Below are 13,252 nucleotides of genomic sequence, written 5' to 3' on the forward strand. Positions count from 1 at the left end.
TTATTACCGCTAATCATTTATTTAAGCTCAGTTTTTAAAACCTTAGGATGTAACTACAGCCCAGCCCATGCAGCAGCCCATGAATGACTAACCTCGTATTGTGGATGGATTATCTCAGTTGTTCTCCTGGCTGAAATTTGGTCCTTTTACAGCATCCTGCCATGCGATTACATTTGTTCCTGACCACCGAGAACACTCACGTTAACTTTTATCGAGTGGAAAAAAAGTTAGCTTGTTTATATTATGCTAACATAGCTGTGTCGCTAGCGGTCACGTAGCACATCATTATATACCAGCTAGCCCAACTTCAGTAACCCTACAAACTTCACTGCTGTTTAGTTTTCTGTCTTCATTTATGCTGGAAGTGATAACAGAGCTGTACGTTCCAAAACCCCGCAGACATGCTATATTGTATTTAGATAGAAGCTAGCGAGCTAACTCCCTGCTAACTTCTAACTCCATTAAATGTCATAAATTCCGTTTTCATGGATGCCTGGATGTTAAACTCAATTGTTACACCTGGTAGAGCAGAACGCTGATCATTTTATTAAAGATGAAAGACTTAGACAGTTTTTCAACTCTCAGTAATGCCATAGTGATGGTTTGATATATGGACCTGCAGCGGAGTTTAGGTCCAGACACGGCTAGTGACGTCCGACTGAACAATCGGTCATTTACCATGTGTCCGTGAGCGCGAGGAGGGAGTTGTCACCCTGCAGAAACAGGAGCTGGAAGCATGTAAATATAATAATAACCACTGCAGCCAAAAAGAGTGCCTGACAAGCCCAGTTGTAAGTAAGCTATTAATACTCGACTGTACACTGTGTTCGTGTTTTCCTCTAAAACAATAAGCTCCGTTGGAGCAGCCTTTCAACTGCTAGCAAAGTTGACCCAGACAACAAGCTAGTTTTCAGCTACAAACCGGACATATTAGCCAGAGGTCCCTTTACTACGGTTCGGAGCCGCAGACCTTCAGTAACAGTAATCACACAGCAATAGTACATTTATGTAGTTGTAAAAAGCATGATAATATATTAAGTAATCCAAAGTATTCAGAATACATTACTTTCATTGAGTAACGTAACGGAATACGTTACAAAACAATACATTTTGGCGCTTTAATCTGTAGTGGAATACATTTTAAAAGTAACCTTCCCAACACTGCTGGCTGAGCATTATGCTGCTGAACTTTAGCTGACACATCATTAGAATAGTAGCTTGGGGGTATAAGAGAAACCATATTACTTGCAGGGCCATACTTCTTGTATTGCTCTTGGTCAGGACCATTACCACCTGGGAAGGACCACTACAGTGCTGATTGAATAGTGATAGCAATCTCATTAAGAGCTGGCATTATCAATGCAAGTTAAAATATCAGCTAAGTTTCTTCTTAGCTTCTTCAGACTGGATCTCATGAGATCTAAAGCTAAGAAGAAACTTTCCAACACAGAGTCACAGAGGTGCTTTTAAAGGGGAAAAGAGAGAGAGGGGGGGGGGGGGGTGTTTAAGTTTAAACTACTCATTTATTTGTACTGCAATGTACTTAATTTTGTTGTAAGGCAATGTGTATATTCTCACCAGCAAAAATGAAATAACCCTAAAAAGATGTGAGAACCTGTAGGTAAATGTATAAATATATGAGTGCACAATCCTTTCCCAAAGTTACCAAGTCAAGTCAATTGATTCATATGTAAAAAAAAAAATTAAACAACACTTGCTGGCTAATAGGGTTTTACAGGCACACACACTTGTAATCCAGGTCTCAAGAACCCAATTACAAACATGGAACTTACAAGTTACTTGATCTAAAATAAGTATTATAAGTCCACGTGGATGCTGATGAGGTACTATACTATCCAGTGTCTCAAAATGGCAAAGATTCACACTTATGTGTGTGTGTATTTGTGTATGTTTGTAATCCTATTGCCTGAATAGCCTAATCAATAGGTCTATCTAGTCTCCAGAGTAACCACTGCTATTTTCAGTTTTTAAGATCAAAGTTTAGCTGAAAGGGGAACATTATTATTATTATTATTATTATTATTATTAGCAGTAGTAGTAGTATTATTATTAGTATTATTATAGTTGAGATGGAGGAAGACATGATCAGTTTGTGGACATTATCCAAATTTCGCGCCTGCGCAGTAGCTATATTTTCTAGCCATTCAAGCTACCCCAGCCAGCTAGACAAATGTAAGCTAGCAGAGATATAAATTAGACAAAGAAACCTTGTAAAGAGACTGAATGAAAAAGAGTTCAAAGTGACGGACCGTGAAAGGAGCAGGTGTAATACAAAGCTTTATGCGTTATTCGATATATGTGGGAGTATGAAATTGAGAGGTACGCAGTCACCACGTCTTTTTAAACTTTTTTGCCAGCAGCCAGTGTAGAGATTAGCTAGCTAGCCGCTAGTTAGCCGATGTTGTTTTCCCACCAGCAGGCTGAACCAAAGCGCTTCGTTAGGTAGCATCCTGTCTCAGCGAAGGCCCTTTTGTTTCACGCCGGCTAATGCGGGGTCTAAACAACACGGCACGGAATCAACTTGAGGTATCTTTAGTTATTTTGTGTCGCAGATGAGAAGTAATACAACTGATCTAAGTGTGCTGGGAAACATGCGAACAGATTTATTGCTAACATGTTGTGTGCTAGCTGATGACTATTCGCCGTATTTGCGGTCTGCTAAAGTGAAGTTAAGCTTGCTAATGAAAAGGTTAGCTACATACATATTGAACATAAAATCGATAAATATCTAAAATATGATGCTTCCCCTTTTATTACTGTTCTTATTTGAGCAAGTTTGTTGTTAAATGACGACATATGGTGAAGCGGCGTAAATGATGGTCTGGAAATTTGTATTGATACTTTAGCTAACATTGAGCTGTTGCTTTATTTGCTATTTATTTTTTTAATGTTTTTCATACTAACTTACTGTTAGTCACACTTGTTTACATCTGGAAAACCGTATTGGGTAATGTAAGTTGTGAGGCTCAATACAACTCCTGCGGTGTAACTTTTAGCTAATGCAATCCAGCTAGTTGAATGTTAGTCCGCATAGCATCATCTGTGTTGTGTTACAGGCGAGGTAGCACAACTCCAGCTAATGTGTTGGCCAAAGAAAGTTGCAGGTGAATCTTAAGTTTAACACACAGACCTATCAGCCGAGCAGCCACCTAAAGGATGTGGCGAGCGATAAATTGTCCTAAATTATCGTTAACGTTTAGCAAAATACTACAAACCTAAATTACTCATCCGGATAACCAGTATGTTGTCGTGAGTGCTGCACTCAGTTTTTAATAACGTGGCATTCACGACTGATTTTTATTTATTTATTTAAGCAATCACTTTCCTGTGGTTCAATTTGACTTTTTGGGGGGGATAAATGTGACGGGTTTGTTATGAGCATTTTCTTCATTTCTAGATGCTTCTGTAGCATGGGGGCTCTGCAGTTACTACTAGATAGGTTGAACAGCTCTATATTCAAGGCCTAATATTTGTTTCCTTTTTTTTTCTAGTATGTAACATCAGGATAAGGTCATGAAGGATCCAGTGATAACCTAAAAACATCCATCTGTGTACATTTCAACCATTCAAGAGGTGATTATAAGGAGTTGGTTCTTGCTCTTTAGGGCACTAGGCTCAGATGTGTGCAGACTTGATTGTGTAGATTCAGTTTGACTACTCAAAGCACTGATACAAGGCTTTATACTGGAAACCGCACATACACATTAGCATGAGTGAGCGCTATAGCTTGCAAATTATATCACAATATTTCTAGGAAATTTGCCATAGCGATAATTCTGACATTACAGAGAAGGTAAAAAAATACTGAAAGATGTTTAAATGATGCTTGCAGGCAGCAGCATTTATAAGTGCAAGTAAATGATGAGCATTTTCCATTCTGCTTTTCCAGTGAGCTACTGTCACTGATGACATACTTCCTAATTTAAAACAATGCAGCGTTTATAGTGCAATAGTAGTGACAGTATGATTTAGCTGTAAGCAAACAAGTTGCTCGGTAGTGTTTTTCCTGAAAATTTTAACAATAACTACAGTGACATAAACTCATAGCTGTACAATACTGTACAGAATAAAGGAGAAAATCTTCCACCTAGGATGTTGCATCTTGGGTCCAGCTTTTATTTATTTCTTTATTACATGGTTCCACCATGTAAGCGCGTCAGTGATTTCCATCCACCGTTTGCCCTTGCTGTCATATGGAGCGCAAGCAGAAAGTCTTCCTGTGATGCTTGGTGGAGTCATTTGTTTTCTTTTGAGTCGGAAATCGTCAGCGCCTGCTGTCTCGTCCTTCTTAGCCTGGTTGTACTTGCAGTGTGTTTTTTTTTTTTTTTTTTTTTTTTTTTTTTTTTTTTTTTTTTTTTTAAATCTCAGAAGGTAAAATATGTTTGCTATTTCCACCTGTAGCAGGAACAGTTTTCTTGGAAATTTTTAAAAGTTCTGTTCTTATTTGGAAATTGTGGAAGTAGCTCCATTTTTTAGGTACCAAAGTAACAGAGTAGGGAGTGTAAATGTATAGCATTGATATAGCAATCATATCACGATATATTTTTATAGAGACATAGAAAGAAGTCTCATCGGAGTCTACAATAATCCAAAACAGTTTCAGTCATACTGTGTCTACAGCAAATTCACTGACCGCTGGTTTTTATTTAACGAAATGTTTTCTTTAGGTGATAAAACTACATAATGTATGATCGTGTGCTATGGTTAAGCAAAGTCATAACACACACAGAGGAGTACAAGAACATTTTTAGGTAAAACATTTATGCATTTAAGATTAAGTTTACATTATTAGTATAATGTATTATAAAACATGGAAATGGCGACATCAGCTTGCCCTTTGACACTGGATATTGTCTCAGAATTGGAACACTTTTGGGCTCAAATTAAATATTGGAAATTAAAGAAATTTTACTTAATTTTTTTATGTAGCACATGGTAGGAGGGAGGTACAAAAGATGATTAATGCTAGGGATGTTTGCCAATTGTCTAAAAACATGACCAGTTTCATCATTTTTAATAGAAATTTACTCCAAGAAAGTGTGATAAGGATCACAGGGCTTTAGAGACTTTTGAACTTACTGCAAGAAAATATGAACTTAAATGATCTTACGTTAGGAGAAAAATAAAAATAAAACTGTGTGATCCAGCTCTGATAAATATGAGCAGTTATATGTAGGTTTTGGTATATTGCTGTCATAAACATGCACTGAATAAGTGAAATAAAAATGGCATTTGTATCTTGCCATTGTTATAAAAATAGTATGGAGCACTTGATTTTTTTTTTAAAATTTTATTTTATTTTTTTCAGAAATTTGTGGAGAGGCATGTCTTGTAGGTGTCCAAACATTAGACATACAGTTCGGACGAACTATAAATCCTGCTTCAATTCCTGTTCTGAACAGCCAACATTGTTTTGACCCTTTTTTTGCCAGCCACAACTGCTGAAAGATAACCTTTTGATTTATTTAGTTATGTAATATTGGCTGTTTTCATTGAAGCTTTTCTTTTTTTTCTTGCTGTAATCATATTTGTAATAAATCACGCTGACTATAGCTTTACTCAAACTTTGGAGATGTGCTTTTAGGGTGACTGGCTGTCAAGTTATGGTACTTTTTACATAAAGGAAAAGTACAGAGAATACAGTTAACTGTACATGAGGATGGTTTCATTTTCATTTTGTTTACTCATGTTTCAAATGTGTTTCCAGGCTGATTCATGAAAGCTAAACTTTATGCTGTTTAATTCTCGAGAAATACTCGTTGTTTATTGTTTTCTTGTAATGTTAGTGCTTTAAGGACGCAAGTGAGTGGTACCACAGAGCCAGCGATGTCACGGGTTCCCACTCCTCCTCCTCCTGGGGAGATGTCAAGTGGACCTGTGGCAGAGAGCTGGTGTTACACACAGGTATGGTCACAACAGTACTCTTTTTGTTCTTTTCTGCACCTATTAATGATAGAACTATTTTTATTTTTTATATAATTGTATTTAAAGTGGCAATCTCATACACATGTAATTACTGGTAGTAATGAAAAATAAAGGTAAATATAATACTACAGGTCACCAAATTCTGGGGGCAATAAAGAAAAATATTGACCCCCCCCCCTTCCTAAATGCTGCACATAGCTGAGTCTGAATAGCAGGGCTGTAGCCTGACACCTGCAGCTCCTCATCTAACTGGCTACACCCACTTTTTGCATTTGATAATAAAAGTCAATTCATCTCTTGCACACAGTGTGAAGCTGTAGCAGTAAGAACGGCTTATTTTACATTTGGGGTAACTTAATACAGCGTTTTACTCCCAAGTATGTTGTCAGAGACACAGTATTTCTAATATTATAAACATGCATATAAATATTTTGGTACTTTAATAAGCAAATTGCAGAGTAAATCATTATCAGGTTATCTCATTATAAATAGGCAGTGACCCTACAGGCATTAGAAAAATGAAAGCTTCTTGGTTGCCACTTTAAATGCAGATTTTTTTTTTAATGTTAGTTTTAAAATCATATTTTCCTGTATTTTATTCTCCTAAGAATATTATTACTGAGGTCGGGGGTGGCACAGCTGTTAAATATCAACAGTAATCCAGCATACAAAAGATTACACCATACAACAGCAGCTAAATTGAATTTGGTCTTCATTAATGTTACAATTTTACATCTTTTGGGATTTTTTTTTTTTCTCTCTCCCCATAGTGACACTTTCCAAGTGATCAGAATTTACTGTGGGAGTATGTTAAGTTTCACATTAGGGGTCTGATGGGTCTGTATGTGTCTTATTCTTGTTCAAGGTCAAAGTTGTGAAGTTTTCCTACATGTGGACCATAAACAACTTTAGCTTTTGCAGAGAGGAAATGGGAGAAGTGTTGAAGAGCTCAACTTTCTCTTCTGGCCCTAATGACAAAATGAAATGGTTAGTACTCAAGATAAACCTTTTACTGCTGCTAGATGTTTGTTGTTTTTTCTTCTTCCCTTTAGTTTCTGTGGCCATGAAAATCACTGATGTGTTGAATAGCTTTTAGAGTTTTGGAAATGTAAACATGGTTTAGCTTTTTACTATTTATATCAAATTTTTTGCCTGATTGAGTTCCTAGAATTTTCTAGAACAAACCAGAATGTCAATAAAAAGTATATTTGTTTTCAGTATGTGAACTCTGCACATAGGTGATAATTACACACAGCTGCTCAGAAACATGAAAATTGCGCCTAAGGGCGCGTCGCAGTACTGTTTTAAGTTTGTATGATAACTGACGTGCAGTGTTATCTGTTCGCTTGGCAGGTGTCTGCGAGTCAATCCAAAGGGACTTGATGATGAAAGCAAAGATTATTTGTCATTGTATTTACTTCTTGTTAGCTGTCCAAAAAGTGAAGTCAGAGCAAAGTTCAAATTTTCTTTGTTGAATGCTAAACGAGAGGAGACAAAAGCAATGGGTGAGTGCAGGATTTTGAGTGTTTTTTGGGTTCCTTTTCATTCCCTACTTGTAAAAGCTATAACAAGACTGCAATTTTGTTTTTTTTTCCTCTTGGTTGCAGAAAGCCAAAGAGCATATAGATTTGTCCAAGGCAAAGACTGGGGCTTCAAAAAATTTATACGGAGAGATTTCCTCCTTGATGAAGCCAATGGACTTTTACCAGATGACAAGCTCACCCTGTTCTGTGAGGTAATCTTTCCTTTTATTCTTCAAATTAAAGTGCTACCATTTTGTCTTTTTTGGTCATTATATTTAGCAACATTACAAATGACATGAACCACAATTTCTCTACTCGATTGCAGTCAAAAGTTCTATCGATTGTAAAAATTGTAAGCGATTAAATTCATATTGGGTTCTTTCCACTAACATTTGGCTAGTGGAAAGAACCTGGTTGTCTTCTCTTTTTTTTTTTTTTTTTTTTTTTTTTTTTGTACCAGTTGTTGTGTTATATATGGCTTTATAAAGTATTCATTTGTTATGTTAAATTTTAAATGAAGTCTTCAACATTAGACCACTCTTATATGAACTTAATTACACCCATGTTGCGACCTTTTAATGGATTAGAGCTCTTGACATGACCACATTACACCTGAGTGCATGCTGTGGTGCAACTTATTGTTAGGATTTGCTTCAAATGACATTGAACTGTTGGCAAAAGAAATGCTTCCCCCATCACACATCATTTGTGTTGGATCTTGTTTTCTGAAATAATTGAATTTGGTGTGTCAAGAAGAATGAACATCTACTGAAATCTTCTTTCAAGGGACAAGTTAAGTGAGGTGGCAGTGAATTTTCATGTACGTGCAATTGAGTTAGTATTGCTAGGATTACAATTTGCCAGCCGGCGTTTCCAGAAGGATTAAACAGTTTCAGAGAAATTGCCACTTTGATAAATAAATTGCATTCAAATTAAAGACAAACTGTCTCTTCCCATCAATTAGGGATGTCAGCAAAGTTAATTAATTTTGGATTTAAGTGGTTGTATGTTTTCAAGCATTTTGCCATCCTAATTGTAGGTTCCCTAGTCTGGATAATACACACTAAAAAGAAAGAAATCAAACACATATTGGCTGCTAAATGTTTGCTACATATTTGCTGCTGGATTTGTTAGCATGTTTTGACTTGATACAACAGCTTTAGTTTGTTTGTTTTTTGTTTTTTTTTCTCTCTGCTATACAGGTTAGTGTTGTCCAGGATTCTGTTAACATTTCAGGCCAGTCTAACATGAACATGCTGAAGGTACCAGAGTGTCAGCTGTCTGATGACCTCGGGAACCTGTGGGAGTGTTCACGCTTCACAGACTGCAGCCTCTATGTGGGAGGGCAGGAGTTCAAAGCCCACAAATCCATCCTTGCAGGTAAGACCTCCCTGGCCTCCACAACTTAAGTTTGTAACAACTCAGAGAAAAGCCCTCAAAATGGGCCAAGACAGACACATCTGTGCCGCCTCTGAACAGCTTCTGTGGAGAGCTATAAGTACCTCGAAAGACTACGAGCAGTCTGTGTTCATGGCTTGATTTGTAGCGGCCTACTTCTGCAGTGGGTGCTAATCCACACCACTACCCCTGCTTGGCCCTGCTTGACCCAGATGACTGTAAGATTCAGGAGATTGAGAGGCTGGCTCTGCTCCCTAGTTCATCTTCATTAGACATGGTGGAAGCCTCAGTGCTCAAAGAGGAAGTGCTAACAAAGTGGCAGCAATATAAATTTTGCAGCATTTTATTTTAATAGTATAGATATTTGTGGACTTTTTACATCTGTCTTCTAAGAGCTTAGTAATTTATGTGCTGTTTCCTTATGTGACATTGATGCTTATATTCCTGGATGAATTAAGACATTTTTATTTGCTTTGCTAATGTGCTCAATATTGTTGACGAGTCATTGGTAAATGTCAAAAGTGTATATTTTTTAATATATATTTTTATGCTTTTTTTTTTTTTTTGCAGCGAGGTCACCAGTTTTTAATGCTATGTTTGAACATGAAATGGAGGAGAGTAAAAAGGTAGGAGTAAAACTTTGTCACATCCTCAGCAAATCCTTTCAGTACTGTTATTGCTTTTGTGTATATATACATACTAGGTTCTGTGCACTAAAGAAAGCCGTCTAAATTTGCAGAACCGTGTTGACATCAGTGATGTGGATCCTGATGTCTTTAAGGAAATGATGGGCTTCATCTATACAGGCAAAGCGCCAAATTTGGAGAAAATGGCAGACAATTTGCTGGCAGCTGCAGATAAAGTAAGTGCCCAGTGAGATTATGCTTTTATTTGACCAGACATCTACTGCCAGTTTCTCTTGTAAAAGTAGAAAATTAACCTTATAGTCTTATGGTCTTGCTTTGCATTGTATTCAGTTACTAACTCACTAGTAACTTAAAGAGTGAAACTGTAAAGCTGAAATGGTAATTGTATGCAGTATTGTCATGGACAGTAGTGTACCTTGTGAGCGTTTGAAGCCTCCAGCTGTTCAGTGAATGGAATATGCAACACTATATGTAAGTCAATGAGGCTTAAGGGCTAATGCGGTCAGTTCTGTAATTATGTAGCTGTTAGCCGTCGTAGTCTGTATTTTTTACCTTTATTTATTTATGTATTTATGGGGGGGGATGTGCTCATCCACAGTGTGTGCTTCCAAACACATACTTGTAGGCAGCTTTTCAAACTTTAAAGGGCTGATTTAACTAAGGTTGCTGATATGGTGATGTGGTTTCTCTTCTGTGTTGAGACTGATTTGTCTAATATTTTCGTCTAGGGCTGTTATTGTGTAGCTGGAAAAGGATAAACTGTTAGAAGAATCAAAACTGTACTGAGTGAGCTTTCTGTCATTCCCGTAAACATCTGTTCTCAACATGTTTAATGGTTCCTTTATTGTAATCACCTCTAATGGTAAAGCATCTCCAAGTATGAGGACATAGAGTTTTTGCACACTTGTACTGTAAACACAACACAAATTTCTTCATTCTCCCTTACATAACTCATAAGTTTAAACTGGATGTAAACTGCAACTCTACTGGTCGACAGAGGCATAGAACTGCAAGGTAGTGCTTTTAGTTTTCTTTAAAATGCTTATTAGAGAGCCTTCTGCTTCAGCATTTTGGATCCTCGTCATTTTTTCTCCATTTCTATTAGGATTGCTGAGTCATCCATTCCAGTAAATGATTGCATCCGTAGCCTTAATGTGCATTTGCACTAACTGTGATAAAACCGTAAGTCACCGGCATTTATTTAACGTGTAGACTATAATCGCTGCTCTCTGTGTTCCCCCCCTCGTTCCATCACCTCCACCCCAGTATGCTCTTGAGCGTTTAAAGGTTATGTGTGAAGAGGCCTTGTGCAACAGCCTTTCAGTGGAGAATGTGGCCGACACCCTCATCCTGGCTGACTTGCACAGTGCCGAGCAGCTCAAAGCACAAGCCATAGATTTTATCAACAGGCAAGTATCGCAAAAAAGAAAAAAAAAACTCCAGTGATAAATTCCTGCTGCCATTTCTGTTTACCAGCCCTGAATGCTTACCTTTTTATCTCCTTGCCATAGGTGCAGTGTCCTGAGACAGCTGGGCTGTAAAGATGGAAAGAACTGGAATAGCAAGTATGTAATTAGCTGATATATGTGACACAAGATTAATACCACACTCTTATCTCTTTCCCCAACCAGATGCATTAGAATTCATTGTTTTAGCCCAGGTAGACAGAGTGCTATTTGCCTTTTCAGTTTGAAGCTCCATATCTTTGTATCCAAGTTATTAATAGACTCATTCCTGGATAAACCCTGGAAATGGAATATTTGTAGAATTTTAAAAAGAATGCAGGTGGTTGCCGTGGGAAGATTTTTTTTTTCTTACTTCTCTTCCAGATGATGTAGTGCAGTGTTACAGGACACCTTGAAATATTAAGCTTATTTCTCTCTGTTGTATTCACAGCGCGACGCATTCCACCGCTCTATTAATTTTAGTTTATGCATGTGTGCGGAAAGCACTAATGGCCCTTTTTCAAGTTTAGCATACAACTCACAAATCAAATCCCACTTATTTGCTTTGTCATTACAATCTCATTTATGTTTATTGGTTTTTAATGTGCAGATTATCATGTCTGAGTATCTGACTTCATTTTTGCATGTGCTTACAGTCATGCTACAGATATAATGGAGACTGCAGGCTGGAAGTCAATGATCCAGTCCCATCCTCACTTGGTAGCCGAAGCCTTTCGTGCCCTGGCTTCAGCACAGTGCCCACCCTTCGGTCTTCCCAGGAAGCGCCTAAAACAGTCTTGACTGCCCGACTGTGTCCCAGGACTTTACTGGAGGTGTGAAGCATGGGTTTACAAAAAAGAAGGACTAGCAAGGATACCACTCTTTATTTCCACCAAAACTGAACACACTTGAATAAAGAAGAGTGGGGCTTTCTGGCCAGGGATGTGGGGGAGGCTGGCACGTGGAAGACTGACATCAATTGACTGGGGGGAGGAAAAAAAAATTGGTTCACTCGGTGTTGCTTGCTTGCTTTGCTGCCCGAACTGAATTCTGTTCAGACTGGGTAGCAAGTCAAGCTCTCTGCTACAGTTTTATTTTTCCTGTAATTTTCAAAATGGCCTTAATATATCTGCCATTGCTCTGGAGCTGCTCTGGAGTACTTTGTCTATTTTACTCTGTGCCTGCCTTGTCACAAAGACCAGGCCTCCTCCAGGTTGCACTAGTTCCCATGAATAGTCATTTTGATATGGAGTTCTATAGGAACGTAACAAAGGTTTAACTAAATGGGAAATATTATATATTTGTAATGTTTAGCCCGTTTTGTGACTAGACATTAAAAAGCATGAACACTTTCAGTGCAAGGTCAGTTCTTTACACTTTTTAAAAGATGTGTATGCCCCATATTGATGGCACCATTTCTATGTAAATGACAGTTGAACCATCTTCAAAAGACCAATGTACAAGAAAGTGTGTCCTATTGCGTATTTGTGGGGGGAAATAGTGATCTGCCATTATGAAGACAGTGTCGATCCTTGTGAAACATGTAAGACAAAAGTGTCTGTACTTTGGCCCTAATATATTAAAACATTGGAAGTATATGGACATATTTACTCAGTCTCCCATTTGAATGACTTTTTCCAGATCATACGTCTGTGAACTGTTATAGATTCAATTTTGAGAATTTGTTTCTTTAGTATTGCCAACATGCAAATATTATATATTCTCAATATATTGTGGTTAACTAAAAGTGGAGAGACTAATGCATGGTCATGTTATTGTCAAAAGAAAGTGTCCAAGTACCAATTTTGTTTTAACCATTTTTTTTCTGCAATTATCTGACATATTTGTGCAGAATAAAATTAATTGAGTATGTGCAAAATCTTCCTCTAACATGCTTGGATATCTGTAGGATGCTGAGCATCACTTCTACTGGCAATGTTGTTCTGTGTTTGAATGAGGGGTTGTCATTTTTTATTCGGTCCGTCTTGTATGTTGTGGCGTGACAGACACTTCAGAGGATTTTGTAAATTACGAGTAGCATCATTTTTACATGATATTACTCATCATTCAGCGTCATGTTGAGATGTTGAAATGTTGGAAGCAAAAAAAAGAAAAAAACAAAAAGATGAAGTTGTTGTCTGCAAGAATGCCTGCATTAACCCATTAAAACATTTTCCAGCAGTCTGAAGTGGCCTAGGGTTTGTTTTTTTTTTGTTTGTTTGTTTTTTTTTAATATGTTTTTAACTGGAGAATGTTGAGCTCATGAAGAGATTTCAGTCTAAGGAAGGACGGT

The 13,252-nt window shown here is 37.5% G+C and overlaps 1 protein-coding gene across 3 annotated transcripts; it reads left to right on the forward strand.

Moving 5' to 3' along the window:
- Positions 1-2,144: 2,144 nt before the first annotated feature.
- spopla (speckle type BTB/POZ protein like a) lies at positions 2,145-13,147 on the forward strand. 3 transcript variants are annotated; one of them, XM_086265775.1, is made up of 13 exons: positions 2,145-2,340; positions 2,441-2,547; positions 3,513-3,594; positions 5,808-5,925; positions 6,812-6,933; positions 7,300-7,451; positions 7,554-7,681; positions 8,672-8,849; positions 9,438-9,493; positions 9,607-9,729; positions 10,781-10,923; positions 11,026-11,079; positions 11,616-13,147. In XM_086265775.1, exons 4-13 carry the CDS (start codon positions 5,848-5,850, stop codon positions 11,758-11,760), a joined length of 1,179 nt encoding a protein of 392 aa, XP_086121901.1. In that variant the 5' UTR covers positions 2,145-2,340; positions 2,441-2,547; positions 3,513-3,594; positions 5,808-5,847; the 3' UTR covers positions 11,761-13,147. The 3 variants fall into 3 exon arrangements, with proteins under 3 accessions (XP_086121901.1, XP_086121900.1, XP_086121899.1); XM_086265774.1 differs by having other exon boundaries at positions 2,145-2,547; XM_086265773.1 differs by lacking the exon at positions 2,441-2,547.
- Positions 13,148-13,252: the final 105 nt, after the last annotated feature.

This window comes from Aulonocara sp. 'chitande type north' Nkhata Bay, linkage group LG16 (genome assembly GCF_057382095.1).
Source record: "Aulonocara sp. 'chitande type north' Nkhata Bay isolate Kocher_YH1m ecotype deep benthic linkage group LG16, A_spYH_male_GT1.1, whole genome shotgun sequence".
NCBI classification, from domain to species: Eukaryota; Metazoa; Chordata; class Actinopteri; order Cichliformes; family Cichlidae; genus Aulonocara; species Aulonocara sp. 'chitande type north' Nkhata Bay.

Excerpts from the sequence above, each read along its gene's own strand:
- spopla (XM_086265774.1), top strand. The coding sequence starts at position 5,848 with ATGTCACGGGTTCCCACTCCTCCTCCTCCTGGGGAGATGTCAAGTGGA. Across the intron at positions 6,934-7,299 it reads CCTAATGACAAAATGAAATG|GTGTCTGCGAGTCAATCCAA; the intron begins GTTAGTACTCAA and ends TTCGCTTGGCAG. Across the intron at positions 10,924-11,025 it reads GCCATAGATTTTATCAACAG|GTGCAGTGTCCTGAGACAGC; the intron begins GCAAGTATCGCA and ends TCCTTGCCATAG.